General features: G+C 43.5%; 1 protein-coding gene, 1 non-coding gene and 1 pseudogene across 11 annotated transcripts in view; 1 reads left to right on the top strand and 2 right to left on the bottom strand.

Annotated features, from left to right (window-relative positions):
- Positions 1 to 18887, bottom strand: part of LOC101001693 (adenosine receptor A3) — a 79722-nt gene that overhangs the window by 4850 nt on the left and 55985 nt on the right. The window contains exons 1-3 of one of the 9 annotated variants that reach the window (XM_009215286.4): positions 14554 to 16623; positions 2528 to 2634; positions 526 to 873 (exon numbers count right to left, since the gene is read on the bottom strand). In XM_009215286.4, coding sequence (XP_009213550.1) covers positions 526 to 873; positions 2528 to 2634; positions 14554 to 14903 — 805 coding nt within the window. In that variant the 5' untranslated portion in view covers positions 14904 to 16623. Of the gene's footprint in view, positions 1 to 525; positions 874 to 2527; positions 2635 to 11399; positions 12534 to 14553; positions 16648 to 18887 lie in introns of those variants that run through there. The other 8 variants (XM_009215279.4, XM_003892382.4, XM_021926105.2 and 5 more) reach the window with 8 other exon arrangements.
- Positions 2189 to 2295, bottom strand: LOC116271986. The gene has a single exon (XR_004180719.1). It is a non-coding gene; the product is annotated as a U6 spliceosomal RNA (small nuclear RNA).
- LOC116269399 lies at positions 4429 to 5070 on the top strand (annotated as a pseudogene). Its single transcript, XR_004176860.1, has one exon. The product of XR_004176860.1 is annotated as an interferon-induced transmembrane protein 3 pseudogene (transcript).

An 18887-nucleotide genomic window follows, 5' to 3' on the forward strand; every position in this document is an offset into this window, starting at 1 on the left:
TTGCAGCCTCAGACACCCCTCAAGAAACTAATCTTCAAGATTCTAGACCCACAAGGCACACAGACATCTTCTTTTTTTTTTTTTTTTTTGAGACTGACTCTCACTCTATCGCCCAGGCTGGAGTGCAGTGGCACAATCTCATCTCACTGCAACCTCTGCCACCTGGTTCAAGCGATTCTCACACAGACATTTAATAACAACTTCAAAGCCTTTCAACACAAAGATCTCACATCTATTAGACCCTGTCAGCCCTCTTCTAAGGTCCTTAAACCAGATTGCTGCAAGGGAAGAGAAGTTCTAAAAGTGCCCCAGGGCACAGACACCCTCCTCGTCCCCAACTTCCACTATTCGCCAGCACTGTTAATGACCACCCTATGTTTGCTGGTGGAAGAGAGAGGCCAGGCAGGCCCAAAGTACCCCGTGGGAGTCTGAGTTGGGGCTCACTGGCTTCAGAGAGTGCTCTCTTAGCAGCAAACACCCATGGCCATGGGTCACATCCAGCCAGACCCCAGGCAGGCTCCTTACCTTTTCCAGACCAAAAGTCATTGGCCAGGGTTCCTTTGTTGTCAGTTACAATCAGCTCTGTAAAATCCATGTCATCCCTGGCAAAGTCCCGCTGGATGCCACACCAGTACCAGCCCGTGTCCTCTTTGGTCAGGCAGGACATAGTAACAATGAGCTGGTTCCCTGTGTCCCTCAGGGCCACATGATTGGTGCTGTTGGGGGAGAAGGCGATGATGTTGCAGTAGTCACGGAAATAGCCTCGGCACCAGTATTTGGGGTGATCCTTGTAGCGGGCATTGTAGTTGCAGATGGCAGAAGCCGTGTCCAGCACAAAGCTTTCCTTGACCTTTTCATCCATGACCATGGCATCTGTGAAAACACACACACACGCACACATGCACACACACAAGCACCATTGTTCTCTCAAAACATTGCAGCTCCTGCCCTCCTGAAGGATAATTAATTAAAGAATCGGAGGCTGATTTTTTGCCTCTTTTTGATTGGCAACTGTTATGGGCTGAACTATGTCCCCTTCAAAACTCATATGTTTCCATCCTAACCTCCAGTGACTCCAGAATGTGACTGTATTTGGATATAAGGCCTTCAAAGAGATAATTAAGTGAACATAGGGTCATTGGGGTAGTCCTTAATTCAATTCAGCTGATGTCCTTATAAAAAGGAGAGATGAAGACACTGACAATATAAACAGAGGAATGGCCCATGAGGACACAGCCAGAAGGCAATCATCTGCAAACCCAGAGATGGCCTCAGAATGAAACCAAACTTGCCAGACGCCTTGATCTTGAACTTACCACCTTCATAACAGAAGGAAATAAATGTCCATTGTTTCAGCTGCCCAGGCTGTGGTTTTGTTGCTGTTGTTGTTATCACAGCCCTAGTAAACTGATAAAGCAACCCTGGAGAAGTCTTTTTCCCTGGCTTAAGAGTGGGTAAAATATGGAGGCCTCCTACCACTGCGTGACAGAGGTCCTTGAAGAGCCTGAGGCTTACCGTTAGGAGGCCCTCTGTCCCTAGCTCCCAACCCACCTTAGCACCCTCAGAAAGAAAGTGAGGTTTGGAGGCTTCTGCTGGCTGCACAGGGCTAAAAACAGAGGAAGTCATGTTCTGTCTTTAGGGGATAAGAACTTCATGTTCCCTCCATACAAGACCAACATAGGCACCCCTATCATCTCAGGATATTGCACAATGAGGAAGTCGTGCACACCATGTCCAGCTTGACCATGGGAGGGAAAGTGTCTGACCAAGAAAAGAAGATGGGACAGCAGAGCCCATCCTTCTCTCAGCCTTCCAGATGTATAGCAAAGACTATTAAAATGCAGGCTCAGCTTCTTTATAACATTTTGTTTTCATAACAACCCCACAAGGAAGATAGCATGATCTTCAGTTTATAAGTATGAATGCTGACCCAGAGAAAGGTTCAGCAACTCTAAATGCCACGCAACTGAAGGTCAGACAGAGCTAGGAAAAGGCCAGTGTTCCACGTCTCATCTTTGGGAACAAGCACGAGTGGAAAGGGGAAAGTCATGTCCTCATATATGTGCACATATATTTTTGAGGGGACAAGGGGGAAGGGGAACCTGGGTGAACTAAAAGAGAAAATGCAGAGCTCTTTATTTTATTTTATTTTATTTTATTTTATTTTATTTTAGTGGAGATGCTGGGGAAAAATATGGAATGCATAATGAATTTGCATGTCAGCCTTGCACAAGGGCCATGCTAATCTACTCTGTATCATTCTAATTTTAGTATATGTGCTGCCAAAGTGAGTGCAGAGTCATCATTTTAGTCAAGCTTTTCAATTTCCTCACAAACTCTCTTATCTGAGCTAAGAACAAGAACTAATATGGACAAGACCTATTTTCATCGCCTTTTATTTTCCCATCCCATTCCTTAGACGGTTCGAGTTAATAAGCAGGGACTCCAAGTAGGAGAGGACTTCAGTGCAAAGTCTCTGGAAAGGGCACAGCTTAAAGGGCTGGAGCTGTTCCTTCCCCCATCCTACCTGAAAAGAGAGCCAAGAAGAGTAGAATGAAGAGCCACATGACTGGAAGGAAGCAAACTTTCAACTGGAATGACAGAATGCACCCAGGGAGCCCAGGAATTCTGAATCTGTTTAAGGGAAACACATATGCTTGAGTTTAATATGGCTTTATCCTGGTTTGAAGAGACCAATGAAAAAGGAAAACAACCAGTTAGTCCAAGCAGTGCTGCCACGTATAAGTACACCGCACAACGCACCACACCCCATGCTCTTCATAGACATAAACTTACTGATGGGGCAACCAAGAAAATTCTGGGCAATAGAGATCTCCCTCCTGCATAAATAGGCTCTGGCCCACACTCAGAAAAGCACACACAGACAACCATCACTGGTACCCATTTGTATGTGCTCTACTGTGCCCTGTCCTGCTGCCAATGTCCTGGCATCATCAGAGGCCACTTTTGTCTGTCTACCACTCTTGGAAGCCCAATTTCTTACATAGCTGAAAGAAATCCTAGTAATCAGATTCCTAACTAACCCAGCTCCCAAGTGGACACTGCAGGCTCATCTGGGGAGTACAGCCAGAGGTGGAGCATGCCAGCTGTCAGTAGCCTGCATGTCTGGGACGTGGAACATGTGAGCAGGTGGAAGTGTGGGTGTTTGGATGGCCGCAGTTTGGGCTGCCATCTTCAGACTTCCTGAAAGCTTTCCTGAGAAGAGGGACAAAACAAGAAGACTCGTATTTGCAGCAGCAGCAGCTTCTCCTGATTCTAATGGGACTCTTGTGCTCTGACCACTGGCTTTAAAAGTTTGAATTATTGAACCACCTCTCCGGTGAAGTTAAGCTGGGTGCTACTTATCACATCCCAGAGCCAGCACGTCCCATCAAGGGTCATACATAGATTGTTCAGGTTATGCAATAATGTCCTCTCTGAAGGAAGGGGAGCCTGTCTCTAATTAATGTGAAGTCAGCATGTGGGGCAGCAGCAAGCCTGCATCATGGTAGGTTTTTATCTACATCACCTCAGTTGTTCCTCATCAAAAACCTCCATGAGTTTCACAAATAAATTACATAAATATAAAAGGAAGGAAGGAAAGGAGAATCTATGGATCAAAAGGGACTTAAGAGACATAATGACAAATTATAATATGTGGAACTTAACTTGGATCCTGATTGAAGCAAACAATTTAGAATATATGGACAGCGATACTATTAGGATATAATTCTTCAATTTATTTTTTGAGATGTGATAATGGCATTGCCATAGCCAACCTTCATGATGGCTCCTGGAATTCATGCCCTTATGTAGTCCCTTCCCACACTGAATCAGGACTGGCCTGTGTGATCAATAAAATATAGCAGAAGTGATGGCACGTGATTTCAGAGGCTAGGTCATAAAAGGCATGCAACTTCCACCCTAGTCTCTCATGCTGCTCCCTCTTGGGAAAGTCAGCCACCATGCTGTGAGAACTCTTAAGCAGGCCATAGAGGGACCCGTATGGAAAAACCAATTCACCAGGCATGTGAGAGTTATCTCAGAAGTGGATCCTCCAGCCACTGTCAAACCTTCAGATAACTGCAGACCTAGCACACTCATGAGACACCATGCATTAACCACCCAATCATGCCCCCTGAATTCCTGACCCATAGAAACCATAAGAGATGATGAAGGATTGCTGTTTGAAGCCTCTAAGTTTTGGGTATAATTTGTTGCACAGCAATGAATAATTAATACAAATATTGTGGTTATATTTTTAAGAGGCAGTCCTTATCTCTGACAATACTTCATGCAAAACAAACACACTCAGCATTGCTCAGAGACGGCAACATGAAACCAAAGAAAGCAGCAAAAAGAGAAATGGATTGTGCACAGATATCGGCAACATACCCAAGACATGAAAAAGTATCTTTAAAGGAGAAATCGAAACTACTAGGGAAAGGGAGGGCCCACTGAGAACCATCCCACTAACCCGACCACTGCTGGCCTTCGCAGGACACCATGAACCGCACGGTCCAAACCGTCTTCTCTCCTGTCAACAGCGGCCAGCCCCCCAGCTATGAGATGCTCAAGGAAGAGCACAAGGTGGTTGTGCTGGGGGCGCCCCACAACCCTGCTCCCCCGACGTCCACCGTGATCCACATCCGCAGCGAGACCTCCGTGCCTGACCATGTTGTCTGGTCCCTGTTCAACACCCTCTTCACGAACCCCTGCTGCCTGGGCTTCATAGCATTCACCTACTCCGTGAAGTCTAGGGACAGGAAGATGGTTGGCGACCTGATTGGGGCCCAGGCCTATGCCTCCACCGCCAAGTGCCTGAACATCTGGGCCCTGATTTTGGGCATCCTCATGACCATTCTGCTCATTGTCATCCCAGTATTGATCTACCAAGCCCATCGATAGATCAGGAGACATCATTCAGGCCAGGAGCTCTGCCTATAAACTGTATCCCACGTGCTCCACCTTCCATTCCTTGTCCTGCCCCCGGAGCCGAGTCCTGTATCAGCCCTTTATCCTCACACACTTTTCTACAATGGCATTCAATAAAGTATACATGTTTCTGGTTACAAAAAAAAAAAAAAAGTGTCTTTAAAGTAAATGAAAGTGCTAGAGTTACAGAGAATGAATGATGTATCTACTAGTATTCTGAATATTACTTGGTGCATTAATTCCATAGAATTAACTTTCATTCTATTTAGATGTGTAAATACGAAGGTAAATAGGCAATAAGAATAAACCAAATACTTTTTAAGACATCTTTTAGAAATCCAAACTGAAAAGTTTATAGATGAAATAACTTAATATCTAAAATTTCAAGATAGTCAGGCAGGGTAAGCGGATACAGGCACAAATGAAACAAGATTGGCCATAATTTGATAATTACTAAACAGGATAATAGATAAATAAGGGGTCCTTCTTCTAGTCTGCTATAGTTTGTATATTTGACCCTCCAAACGTCACACTGAAATTTGATCCCCTATGTTGGAGGTGGGGTCTAGTGGGAAGTATTTAGGTCATGGGAGCGGATCCCTCATGAATGTCTTGGTGCTGTCATTGTCATCATGGTAATGAGTGAATTCTCAATCTATTAGTTCCCATGAGAGCTGATTGTTTCAAAGTGTCTGGCACCTCCCCGCACCCTGCTTCCCTTGCTTTCACCATGTGATCTCTGCATGCTGGCTCCTCTTGGCCTTCCACCATGGGTGGAAGCAGCATGAGGCCCACACCAGAAGCCAAACAGGTCCCAGCACCATGCTTCTTATACAGCCTGTAGAACTGTGAGCCAAATAAACCTCTTTCCTTCATAAATAACCTGCCCTCAGGTATTCTCTTATAGCAACACAAACAGACTAAGACATAGTCACTCCACTTTTGTATGTTTGAAGTTTTCCATAAGAAAAAGTAAAAATCAAAAAACAAAAACAACTTCGACACAAGTATTATTAATCTGATCTTACGAATGAAGAAAATTGAGGCTCAGAAGTTTAAGTAGCTTGCCCACATTCACACAGCTAGTAGAGCCACTGTGATTTGGTGGTAAATCTGGGAGGAAAACAAACATTGTGCTGCTTTCCCAATAGTGATAATACTGTAAAATTGTAGAGCATATTAGAATTTACAAAGGATCTTTACAGACATCTGTCATCTGAGTAGCTGGAGCAAAATGCAGCCCAAGTTTTCTTATGCCCATCATACTCGGCTATAGTAGCTAAGAGCAGTTTCTCTAGAAAATGTGCATTTTGTTAAAAGAAACTGAATATACAAGTGGACTATGGCCAGAGCATATATGAAAATAGAATCCTGACCTGCAACCTGCAGCAACCTGCTCAGGAAACCAACTGGTAATCAATAAATAGTAAGCCAGCCTGCTGTAAGTCAGACTAACAGGAAGTCAGATTGCTATCTTAAGCCAGAAAGCCAAACAATAGCCCCTTTAACAATCAACCCAAAATGGCCAGGACTCAAAGCAGTCAGGCAAGAGACATAAATAAAGGGCATCTAAATAGGAAGAGAAGTCAAACTACCCATGTTTGTGGATGACATGATTCTATATCAAGAAAATCCCATAGTCTCAGCCCAAAAGCTCCTTCAGCTGATAAACAACTTCAGCAAAGTTTCAGAATACAAAATCAGTGTATACAAATCACTAGCATTCCTATAAACCAAGAAGAGCCAGGCTGAGAGCCAAATCAAGAATGCAATCCCATTCACAATTGCCACAAAAGGATAAAATACCTAGGAATACAGCTTACCAGGGAGGTGAAAGATCTCTACAATGAAAATTACAAGACACAGAAAAACATACCATGCTCATAGATAGGAAGAATCAATATCATTAAAATGGCCATATTGTCCAAAGCAATTTACAGATTCAATGTGATTCCTATCAAACTACAAATGATGTTCTTCACAGAACTAGAAAAGATTACTTAAAAATTGATATGGAATCAAAAAAGAGCCCAAATAGCTAAGGCAATCCTAAGCAAAAAGAACCAAGCTGGAGGATATGACATTACTCAACTTCAAACTATACTACAGGACTAGAGTAACCAAAACAGCATGGTACTGGTACAAAAACAGACACATAGATGAATAGAATAGAACAGAGAACCCAGAAATAAAGCTACACACCTACAACCATCCGATCCCTGACAAAACTGACAAAACAAGCAGTGGGGAAAAGACTTCCTATTCAATAAATGGTGCTGGGATAACTGGCTAGCCATATGCAGAAGATTGAAACTGGATCCCTTCCTTACACCATATTCAAAAATCAACTCAGGCGGATTAAAGATTTAAATGTAAAACCCAAAACTATAAAAACCCCGGAAGGCAAACTAGCCAATACCATTCTGGACATAGGAATGGGCAAAGATGCCATGACGAAATGGCCAAAAGCAACCACAACAAAAGCAAAAATTGACAAATGGGATCCAATTAAACTGAAGAGCTTCTCTGCACAGCAAAATAAATTATGGGAAAAGCATTTACAAACTATTCATCTGACAAAAGTCTAATATCCAGCATCTATAAGGAACTTAAACAAATTTACAAGAAAAAAACAGCCCATTAAAAAGTAGACAAAGGACACGAACACTTTTCAAAAGAAGACATACATGTGGCCAAGAAGCATGTGAAAAAAAGTTCAATATCACTGATCATTAGAGAAATGCAAATCAAAACCAAAATGAGATACCATCTCACACCAGTCAGAATGGCTATTATGAAAACGTCAAAAAATAACAGATGCTGGTGAGGTTGCAGAGAAAAGAGAACACTTAGATATGCTGTTGGTGGGAGGGTAAATTAGTTCAACTAGTATACTAATTGAACCAATTACTAAATAAAATTAGTTCAATTCATATATAACTAATTTGTGAAAAGCTGTATGGCAATTCCTCAAAGAGCCAAAAACAGAACTATCATTCAACCCAACAATTCCAATACTGGGTATATACCCAAAGAAATATAAATTGTTCTATCATAATGACACATACATGTGTATGTTCACAATAGCAAAGACATAGAATCAACATAAGTACCCATCAATGGCAGACTGGATTTAAAAAAAAGTGGTACATATACACCATGGACTACTATGTGACCATGAAAAAGAACAAGATCATGTCCTTTGCAGGAACATAGGTGGAGCTGGAGGCCATTATCCTTAGTAAACTAATGCAGTAACAAAAAAACAAATATTGCATGTCCTCCCTTATAAGTGGGAGCTAGATAATGATAAAACATGGAGACAAAGAGGGAAACAATAGACACAGGGGCTTACTTGAGGGTAGAGGGTGGGAGAAGGTAGAAGAGCAGAAAAAATAATTGTTGGGTACTAGGCTTAGAACCAGGGTGATGAAATAATCTATACAACAAACCTATGAAGTTACCTATATAACAAACCTGCACAGGTATCCCTGAACCTAAAATAAAAGTTTAAAACATAAAAAAAATTAAAAATTTTTAAAAAGAGATGTTAAAAAATACCCAGGACTTGATTAGTAACTGAAAAACTCCCCTAATTTTTGTCCCCAGTTTCAACTTAGGATCAACCAAGAAAGCCAAATATGTGCCCCCAGTTAATCAAATAGGCTACCCCATTTCTAGTTACCCTGCCTACAGCTTCCCCATGCCAACAGCCTCGAATCAAGGTACCCCTAAAGCCTTTCCCTTTTTTCACTAATGAAAAAAATTAATTGAACAGCCATTAGTCAAAGATGGCTCTGGCACCTCGGATTCCTACATAACAAACTGAAACCCAACTCAGTGCAAACAGTAAAACAAAACTTAAGCTTAACGAATCAGAAAACACCAAACTAACCTTGAACTAGGGACTTCCCACTTTAACCAATAAAATATATTTTCTTTGTCTTACTTTCACAAATATCTCATAAAAGTTTCCTCTCTTGCCCCCTTTGGTGGTGCACTGAACCACTTGCACTCTGGTGCTGCCCAATTCATAAATCATTGAATGCTCAAATAAACTCATTAAAATTTGAATGTGCCTAAGTTTGTGTTTTTATGCTACTATAAATGTTTCCCACTCTTCTGCCTACCTTTGAGTCTCTGCCAAAATGCAGGTGACTACAGCTGACCCCCTTGCTATAGCAAGCTCAGAATAAATAGCCTTTGCTTCTTCTCATTAGGTGGGTCTCTACTTTTTTCCCCAGTTGACTTGATTTTTAAAATAAGGCAAATAAACCCACTTATTCAACATCCACCCTAGTTCCAGCTTACTCATATGGAGGAAAGGGAGGAAGCAAACCTCAGTTTTGTCTGGGTGGCCTTTTTAATCTTATTCCTTTAGAATAAAAGTCCGCAGTTATCCTTTACCATTTAGCTGAAAGAGAGCAAGCCAGAAGAGGGGCTCCTGGGAGATTCCTGTGACACTAATCTCTAAACCTGAAACCAGAGTGGATCTTGTCACTTCTAACCAAGCTCCTCACCATGATTCTTCATTCATCTTTTTTGAGTTTACTTTGAAAGACATTTATTTTCACTGTAAGGACTCCTGGGCCTATGGAACACCTTAAGTCAGAAGATTCCCGTTAGACAAAAATAAAAAAACAACTCCCAGCAAGCTATCAGTGGACTTGCTAAGCAGTGGCAATCAGAAAAAGAAAAAAAGAGAGAGAGAGGGAGAGACAGAGAGGAGGAAGAGGAAGAGGGAAGAAAAGAAAAAAGTAAAAGCAGTTCTGAAACTCAGAAGCTAAGGATACCAAATGACTCAGGACAGAGTGCTGTTTTGTCTTGAGGGAAGTGGTCCATTTAAATCAAGTTTTAAAAAACAGGGCAGTGTTAAGTGTTTCTATGGCAACGTAGTGTACAACGTAGTGTATCTACGTTAGAAGCTGTTTGTAAATTAAGAAGCATGGTGTGGGGATTATCAGGAGACTGAGGGCTGCAGGACCCTTCCTCTCATTTCTCCAATGGGGCAAAAGTTGTTCCAAGGTGAACAGTGTGCCTGAGACTCCCGAAGCCCTAGAATAAACCTAGGGCCTCATCCTGGAAGTGCCTTTTAAATACCACAAGTTAGAAGGGAAACACCTAGAATTATTGATTCCTGGGCTGGCAGGAGGAGAAGCAAGGCTCCTTTGCTGAAATGAAACGTTAAGATAAATTTGGTTATCAGGCTCTGGCCTAAAATTAGGTTCAGGATAAACCTTCAGAACTGGCTAAGAATTAATTTCATTTTCAGATATGCTTACCCACTCTGATGCTGTTTAATTGAAATCTCCATCTTATTGCTCTTGTCTAGCTAAAATATTGTCTTGAAAGTGAGAGTTCACAGCAGCAAATTTGGATAGATCAAACCAGAGATGACACCTTGAATCTCTAGAGCCACATTCAATGCTCAGAAGATGTAACTGGCACTCTATCCTGTCTAGTATCCTGATTAATTAGAGATCAGCAATAGTAGCTAAGGCAAAACTCTGGAAGTCCTCAAGTGTACAAAGCTGTAGTTTATACCTATCTGTTAATCGTACGTAAGATGAGCTTGAAAGTTTGGGCTTTAATGTTACAAGTTCCTCTTTATGTCTGAGAATGGGTGGCAAGAAGCTTGAGTTCTACAAGGCAGGGGTAAGCTTAAATTCTGGCTCTATTATTTGTTAATCATGAAACTATGGACAAGTTACTTAACTTCTCTGTGCCTCAGTTTTTTCTTCTGCAAAATGGAGATGATCACTATAGTGGTACCTACCTCACAGATTGTCAGGATCAAAGGAGACAATGCATGTAAAGTACTTAGTGCATAGAGAGTACTCAACAGGCCAGGTGCAGTGGTTCACACCTGTAATCCAACACTTTGGGAGGCCAAGGCAGGAGGATCACTTGAGGCCAGGAGTTCGAGACCAGCCTGAGCAACATAAAGAGACCCTGTCTTTACAAAAAAAAAAAATTAAAAAATTAGCTGGGCTTGATGGCTTGCACCTGGTCCCAGACATTTGGGAGGCTAAGGTGGGAGGATCCCTTGAGCCAGGGATGTTGAGGCTGCAATGATCTGTAATCGAGTCACTATGCTCCAACCTGAGTGACAGACCAAGACCTTGTCTCAAAAAAAAAAAAAAAAAAAAAAAAGAAAGAAAGAAAGGAAAGAAAAGGGCTCAACAAATCATAGTTATCCGTTGTCTCTTTTTGCCCTATCCCCATTACTCCTATGAGAATGAAACACCAGGGGAAATGAATAGGATTCTTTCTCTCACAATAGATGAATGGTTCATAAAGTTGACAAATACTCTGATGAACCCAGGAATAAGGATCAGGGTGTTCTGGGGCTAAGAGTAAGAAGGTGTGTATGCCACCACATGGCTCCAGGTAGCAAGCAGGCTGAGTGCCAAAGACAGCCAGCTGGGTATTTAAGCTCCAAGTTACCCCAGCAAAGAGCTACATGAGAGTTAGCTATTATCTTTTATTTACTCAAAAACATCCACAGGTGAATTCAGCAGTTTAAGTCCCCCTTAAACTCAGTTCATTCCTTCTGTTCCCAACATCTCCTAGGCATCCTCCGAGAGCAGGTTCTCTGCTCAATTCCGCAATGACATGGAACTGAGTCACCACCACACACATGTTCAGCCCAACTAGAGCCTTTGGTCAGTAAATCAACTAGGCACCCTTCAGGCTCCATGACTTATTCTTCTATTTGGGAAGGAGGAAAACAGACAATAGTATCAATAATATGTTGTCCTCAAGTCAGGCCTCCAAAACATTGAATACAGAAGAAGGCCAAGAGAAAAATGAAATGGAGGAAGAGTAGTGGAGTGGGGGAGATAAAATTGGGGAACACCAGAGATGCTCCCACCTCAGTGGAAGTAATCAAGGATGTAAAAATCCCTTGGCCCAGGCATACAGGCCCTCAAGTGTTTGTTGATGGTGAATCTGAAGGTCAATGAGACAGAGAGTCATCTCTGATGGATAACTACTCAGAATTCTTCTCAATGCTTGTGTCCAAAGAATCAGAGGGATGGCAGACCACACAGCCTTTGAGGATGAAAAGGTAGGTTTCCTTGAACTTCTTTATTTTATAGGCGTAGACGATAGGGTTCATCATGGAATTGGCATGGGACAGCAGGATGCCCATGTACAGCACAAGCTGTGGTACCTCACCATTAAAGTAGATGATGCAGTTGATGATGGATAAAGGCAGCCATGACAGAGCAAACAAGAAAAGAACCAGAAACAAGGACTTAGCTGTCTTGAACTCCCGTCCATAAAATGCACCTGTCTCTTTGGAGTTAGAGAAGTTCTGACTGAGTTTGTTCCGGATGATGTAAAAGATGTCAAGATAGATGGCACACATGACTACCAGGGGGATGAAAATCCAGGTGAAGAAGCTGAAGTATACCATGTAGTCCATTCTCATGACAGAAAGGAATTGGCATGAAAGGAAGGTGACATTTCTGTGGTACTCTGAGGTCAGTTTCATGTTCCAGCCAAACATGGGGGTCAGTCCCACCAGGAATGACACCAGCCAGCAAAGGCCCAGGGCCAGCCATATTCTTCTGTGAGTTGTGACCCTCTTGTATCTGTGTGAATGAAGAGAGCCAGTGAGTTCATAACAGGAATTGCTAAAGGGTAAGGGAGATGGAGCTGGTAAAGGAGAGAGAGAGAGGTGAGATAAGGCATATACTCTCTTAATTCTCCAATCTTCTGCTAAGGGAGGGCGGCGTTGGTATTCTATGGTGATTTCAGCTAAACTCCACTGGATATGAAGACAAGATGAGCAGACAACGATTGGAGAAAAATCCAGGAAACGTCTATGGGGACTTTTCTAAAGAAGAACACTCTTGAATGGATAAGGAAGATGTTGCCTAGAGTCAAGTGCTTACGTGCCCCACTCAGGGCTCCACTTCCTGAGAGCTATACAACAGTTACCTATCTTTTTCTTTCTTTTTTTTCTTTTTTTTAACTCAAAAACATCCACAGGTGAATTCAGCAGTTTAAGTCCCCCTTAAACTCAGTTTACTCCTTTTGTTCCCAATAAGGCGTAAGCCCAAGAATTATTCGATTCCTGGGAGCTAAGATTCATCTAAGTCTCCGAGGATTGTCTGCCTGGTGAGAAATGATATTCTCAAAGCAAGCTTGCCTGCTGCTCTTGGCACTGTTCTGTTTGGCTGTTGTGCAGATTTTCATAAATTATACTATGCCTCCCCAACACTTCCCCTCTACCTGTGCCTGCTCCTGCTTCTCTATCTGCATGGGCATCCATACTTGGTATTTGAGTTAAATGAATCAATGAAGTTACAAAATTGTGTTGAAGTGTTTCAGAGACCTGAAAAGACTCATCCAGTAAGAGTCCTCATTTCTCCTTAAACTATCCTTCCGGACAACAGCCTGTACAGACCACAAAAAGGAAACAAATATAGTTAAGTATCAATAGATTTTTATCTCAATTACATCTCACAACAAACAGGAGATATTTTATTATAACCTCCATTTTATTGATGGCAATTGTGAAAATAATAGTAATGACAGCCACCATTTATTGAGCACAGACTGTGTGACTGGTATGTTTCTAAGAGCTTTACATATGTTAACGCATTCCATCTTATGAGGATACTGCAATTATCCCCATGTTATAGATTAAAAGTGAAACACAAACAAGTAACTTTTACAAGTTGGAAGTGGTGGGGCTAAAACTAAAAAAAGGTAAGTCTGAGTTCCGAGCATCGTCACCACCGTGATACAGAGTGGAAACCAAAGGAGACAAAGTTAAACAACTTGTTCAAGATCAGATCTCACATCTGGGATTTGAACCCAGACTGTCTACATCTAAAGCTTGTTTGTAGCTCCCTCACTCTGCTCTTTCCTCCAGAGAAGTGAAGAGAAACATGAGACCAATGCAATTTGGGTCGCCCGGGGAAGTAGATTTCTCCATTTGGCAGTCCGTTCTCTTCATATAGTCACATGTAATGAAAAATATTTTTAGGAAAAAAGCTCTCACATCTCAGGAGGAGAAGGAGGAAAATATACATACACACACACACACACAGGATACATATATTTAATATAATAAATATATATATAGGAATATATATATATATATATATTCCAAGAATCCCTTTCTCAACATTGAAGTGGGCACAGAATAGGAAGCTAAGATAAAATAATAACCTACATTTGCAAAACAATAGAACCATCGGTTTATCTCCTCTTATTCTTATCTGCCTGCTTCTCCTAAAATAATACGTCTTATCTTAGTAGGCTTTTATCATTTCTAAAACTGAAGAGAATTTTTTACTAATTAAAGATGCATCAAGATTTCATCATTTCTAGCCAAGGATTAGTAATTACAGCTGGAGGGATTGAGCACCCACCCCTATCAGTGGGGAGAGGACTGGAGCATTCCTCTGATTCTAGCTCCTGAATCCCAGCTCATTGTTGCTAACCCCCTCACAGACCATATCACAAAAAGACACTTACTGCCCTCTTTCAACATCAAGGGCCAATTTGGATTCATTTTTTACTCAAAAAGTCTGGGCTCTGGGCTTTGTAGTCTCATTTCCCAGGTGCCTCAATTGCTGCCCACCCCACCCTGCAGGCTACCTGACGGTAAGCTTGACCCGCAAGTATCGGTCCACAGCGATGGCCAGCAAGGACATGATGGAGGCGTGGGTAAAGATCAGCAGTAGGCAGGCCATAAAAAGGCAGCTGTAGAAGTGGATTGTGATGCCCAGACTGACGACAACGGCCAAAGGCATGACCAGCACCCCAACAGCAATGTCAGCCAGGGCTAGAGAGACAATGAAATAGAAGGTGGTGGTCTGCAGGCTGGGGTTCAGCTTGACCACCCAGACGACCAGCACGTTGCCCACTATGGCGCAGAGTCCAATGAAAATCTCCATGGTGATGTAGGTAACATCGGTCAATGACGGAGCAGTGCTGTTGTTGGGCATCTTGCCTTCCCAGGGGAACCTCCACAGGGACAGGTGAGCCAGCAAGATCCGTCTGTAGGGCCAGTGGGCCTAGCTCTCGCCAGACGTCTTCCCAGAGGTCCATGTGCAGTGACAGTCTAAAATTCCCAACTCGCTCATTCCTACTCTTTTCTGGTGGGGTGATCTCTTAGAAGGGCTCATCACAGGTGGATCACTTCCAGCCCCTTTACGCGCCGCACATCCTCAGGTTCCCAGAACCCTGGAGGACAGTTCTATATGGACTGAATCTGAAAGTGCTGCTGCTCTTAGTTCCCCAAACCGATGCCCTCAAGGCCTCTGCCTGCAGCTTTTTGGCTTTCTGAGTTCCATCGAGATAAGCAACCCTCTTCAGGCTTGTTTCAGGAAGTGAGATGGGCCAAGAGGAAGTACAGAGCCAGGAACTCTCAGTAGAAAGATGGAAAGAGCAGAGAAGGAGTCACGAGTGGCACAGAGAAGGCTCAAAGCAAGATTGGGTGCCAGAATTCATTCATTCAGGGACCAGATGACAGTGCAGAATCAGGTGGGAGAGGAGCTGGAAGCACTGACTATGCAATCTTTCTGCCAGCTTAGCAAAAAGATCTCATGACAAGCAGGCAAAGGGGAGAAGAGGAACAAAAGGGACTTTAGTGGCAGCCTCCTAACCTTAGCCAGAACTATTCCTGCTAAGTTCTTGCTCCATTGAGCACAGCCGATACCCAGCCTTTGCAGCAAGGATCCTTGATCAAAGGGATAAGCAAAGATTCCCTGGTCAGAAGGGCAAAATCTCAGCACCTCTGCAAAGCATCACACCTGCTTAGCCTCCACCTCTGTTTCTCAGCTCACACCCCAGCAAAATCACACTGGCCCTGACACTGGCAGCCGGCCAATGTCCAACCTATGTGAGGAACGACAGAAGAGCAGAATGACCAGACATACAGAAGGAAGGGAAAAGAACGTATGCAACAGAATCAAATGGCATGTGCTCCTGCCCACACTCCCCAAGCCTCAGCCCCATCCCCGCAGAAGCAGGCAACTGCCTGGGAATCAGCCCCCTCTCCCTGAAGCTGCTTACCTAGTCACCAACTTCTGGGAACGAGACACTTGCACACCATTGTTATTTGCGGAGTCCATCTGGTTCAGATGCTTCTCAGCACCACCCAAAAGGATTATTTTAACCAGGCATGTTAGAGAGGCAACAAGAAGGAACACTTGGACCGAAGCCCACACAGTAGCTTGAGAGCTTTATTATTTTTACCTTAAGCATCTAAATATGTACAGCCGAAAACAAAATTCAGCAGTAACAACAATAGTGTTTTGGTGTTTACTAACAAACACTTCGGAGTGGGACATAAGGGAGAGGCCTCTGCCTGGGGCCCATCAGGGTCCTCTTGTTAGTTCCTCTGCTTTGGCATCATTCATTGATTCCAATCCCTACCACCACCACTGTATCCCAATTTGATCCAAGTCTTACCAAATCCCATATTCATCCCTGCCAGACTTGTCATTTCTCCCGGAGCAAACTCCCCAGACATTAAAAAGGGGCAGTCCTCTCCAACTGAATTTCCATCATTCTAGTATATTCCAACATCAGTTCTGCCCACATCCCTGCACTGCTGGAACTTGAAAAGCTTCGTCAGCCTCCAATGCATCCTCTCACAAATGTTTCTACTGTAATTGCTTTCTTTATCTGTGCTTCAGAGAAGGAAGTTACTGAGAGAAATTTCTAAGAGGCTGTATGCTACCAAAAAAAAAAAAAAAAAAAAAACCCCAAAAACCTTTCTCACTATATAGCACTCTTTGAACCTTGGTTAAACACTGCAAAAAACCCTCCCTCCCCTACTCCAGTATATAGGTGAGTTCTTTTGTAATCAGTCCATCTCAGCTGGGTCAGAGAAACCAAGGAAAGGGGTTTGTGTCCAAACCCAGCATGCTGTATGCAAGATAACACATGAAAGAATAACCCACTAGAGAGAAGAAAGGCAGGAGACACACTTAGGGTCACCAACCTAGCCACCTCTGCCCACCTGGGAATTCTACCCTCAGGATTCTCTGCACATACCATGGGGGGTTTCTTTTCTGTGAACAAGGGAAGCCCTTCCTTCATGTTCTCTGAATAGACAAGGTCCATCACTGCTGGGGTTGGGGTTGGGGGTGATTTGAGAACAGAGAGGAAGGACTTTCACAGTCACTTAACATTTTGACCTGGAACCCGGCCCTAGATTGAAAACCAAAAGGCAATCTGGGAAAGGGGACAGAGAGGCTGGGGCAGAAGACCACCTCATTTGCCCATTCCTACTGCTGCACCCACAGCCCATGGCGCGCAGCCATTCTTGGTCATGCACCTCATCACATCTCAAGTAGGAGATGCTGCAGCCTCCTACTCCGCGCCTCAGGCAACCAGAGGAACCATGCCAGAGCTCAACACCCAGGATGACCCCTGCCGCTTCCAAACCATTTAGTCTGTGCATTGCCTCAGGATCAAGTCCAGACTCTTTAGAGTGGCTTACACCCTTCTGATGGGTCTCCCGGTCTCTGCAGTCTCCTGACACCTGGGTCCGCTATGCTGAGCAATTCGTGGCTCAGAGTCATTCTCTTTCACTTCCTCTCCGCTGTGCACACACTCTTTGCCTGGTTTGCAGGGCCCTTCTGCCCCAAGTCCGCCTAGAAAACAAATACTTTTCCTCCAAGACTGTTCCCCAACAGGACCTTGAAGAAAACTTCCCAGTCTTCACTTCTCCTCCGGGACGGCACTGTGCTGGGTGTATATGACTTCCCCACTTAGCCTGTGAGTTCCTGGAGGGCAGGGACCACCACTTTCCATTGCTGCATTTCTCGCCCCTACTATGATGCCTGGCAGATCACACACACAGGTGCTCAGTACATTTTTCATGAATGAATAGGAAAGCACTTCAGTGAATCAGGTTGCATAAACTAGGCATTGGGTATATAAGGAAACAATAAAACAGCGAGGACTCTTAAGTGCTCTCCATCATACCAACTACTCAGTGTTAAGCAGCTTACATTCATAGACTCATTCAATGCTCTCGAATGAAATAGATACTACCATTATGCTGAGCAACTTCCCAAAGTTGTAAGCTAGGCAGTGGCAAAGCCAGCATTCAGACCTAGGCTTCTGCTTCAGAGCCCAGGTTCTGAATGGCAGCCCTCAGTAAGTAAATGAGCAAATAAACTACACAAACCTTTCAAAAGTACAAGGAGTCCCTGGGTTTGATGTTGCCATGCTATCAAAATCAGTAGAGATCAGTATTCTCAGATCTAAAAAAGAAAGCAGCCACCAAGACTATGGGCACAAAGCGCAAGTATAACGTAGATCTGGCAACTGCTCTGAGCTAGGAAGAGATGGCAGGACCAGATGACTGCATGAGCAGACCGCTGGTAAGGCTGGGGCCCCAAGGTGAGCTCTGGGCCAGAAAGGAAAACATTTTTATTGGCTCAAGGTGCAATTTTTTCTATTAAAAAAAAAAAACAACATATATATGTTAACTGTGGTTAACTGTGGTTCAGGAGAATTTCCCACCTAAAAGAAAGGCCATGGCTGTTTTCAATTCTGCTAGAAGAGGCTGGGTGTGGTGGCTCAGCCTGTAACCTTAGCACTGTGGGAGGCTGAGATGAGAGGATTGCTTGAGGCCAGGAGCTCAAGACCAACCTGGCCAACGTAGTGAGACCCCATCTCTATTTTTTTTAAATTAAAAATAAATTTTAAAATTCTACTAAAAGAACCTGAACTCCATCAGGGAAGCAAAGATCTAGGAGAAACCATTGGCTTAAATCACAGGAAGAGTGACTGGAGGGGAAAGGCCTCACCTGTCCTAAGCCCTGGCCTGGGGCCCACTTGGGTCTGATGCAACTGGGCACAGCTCAACCACAAGGCTGCAACCTTGCCCTTGGGGTTCCGCTTAACAATCTGAGAGGCTGGCAGGAGAGATGATTCATCTGATCCTTTGCAGCTTCTCAGAAAAGCCTAGA

The sequence above is a fragment of the Papio anubis genome, chromosome 1, assembly GCF_008728515.1.
Source record: "Papio anubis isolate 15944 chromosome 1, Panubis1.0, whole genome shotgun sequence".
NCBI lineage: Eukaryota > Metazoa > Chordata > Mammalia > Primates > Cercopithecidae > Papio > Papio anubis.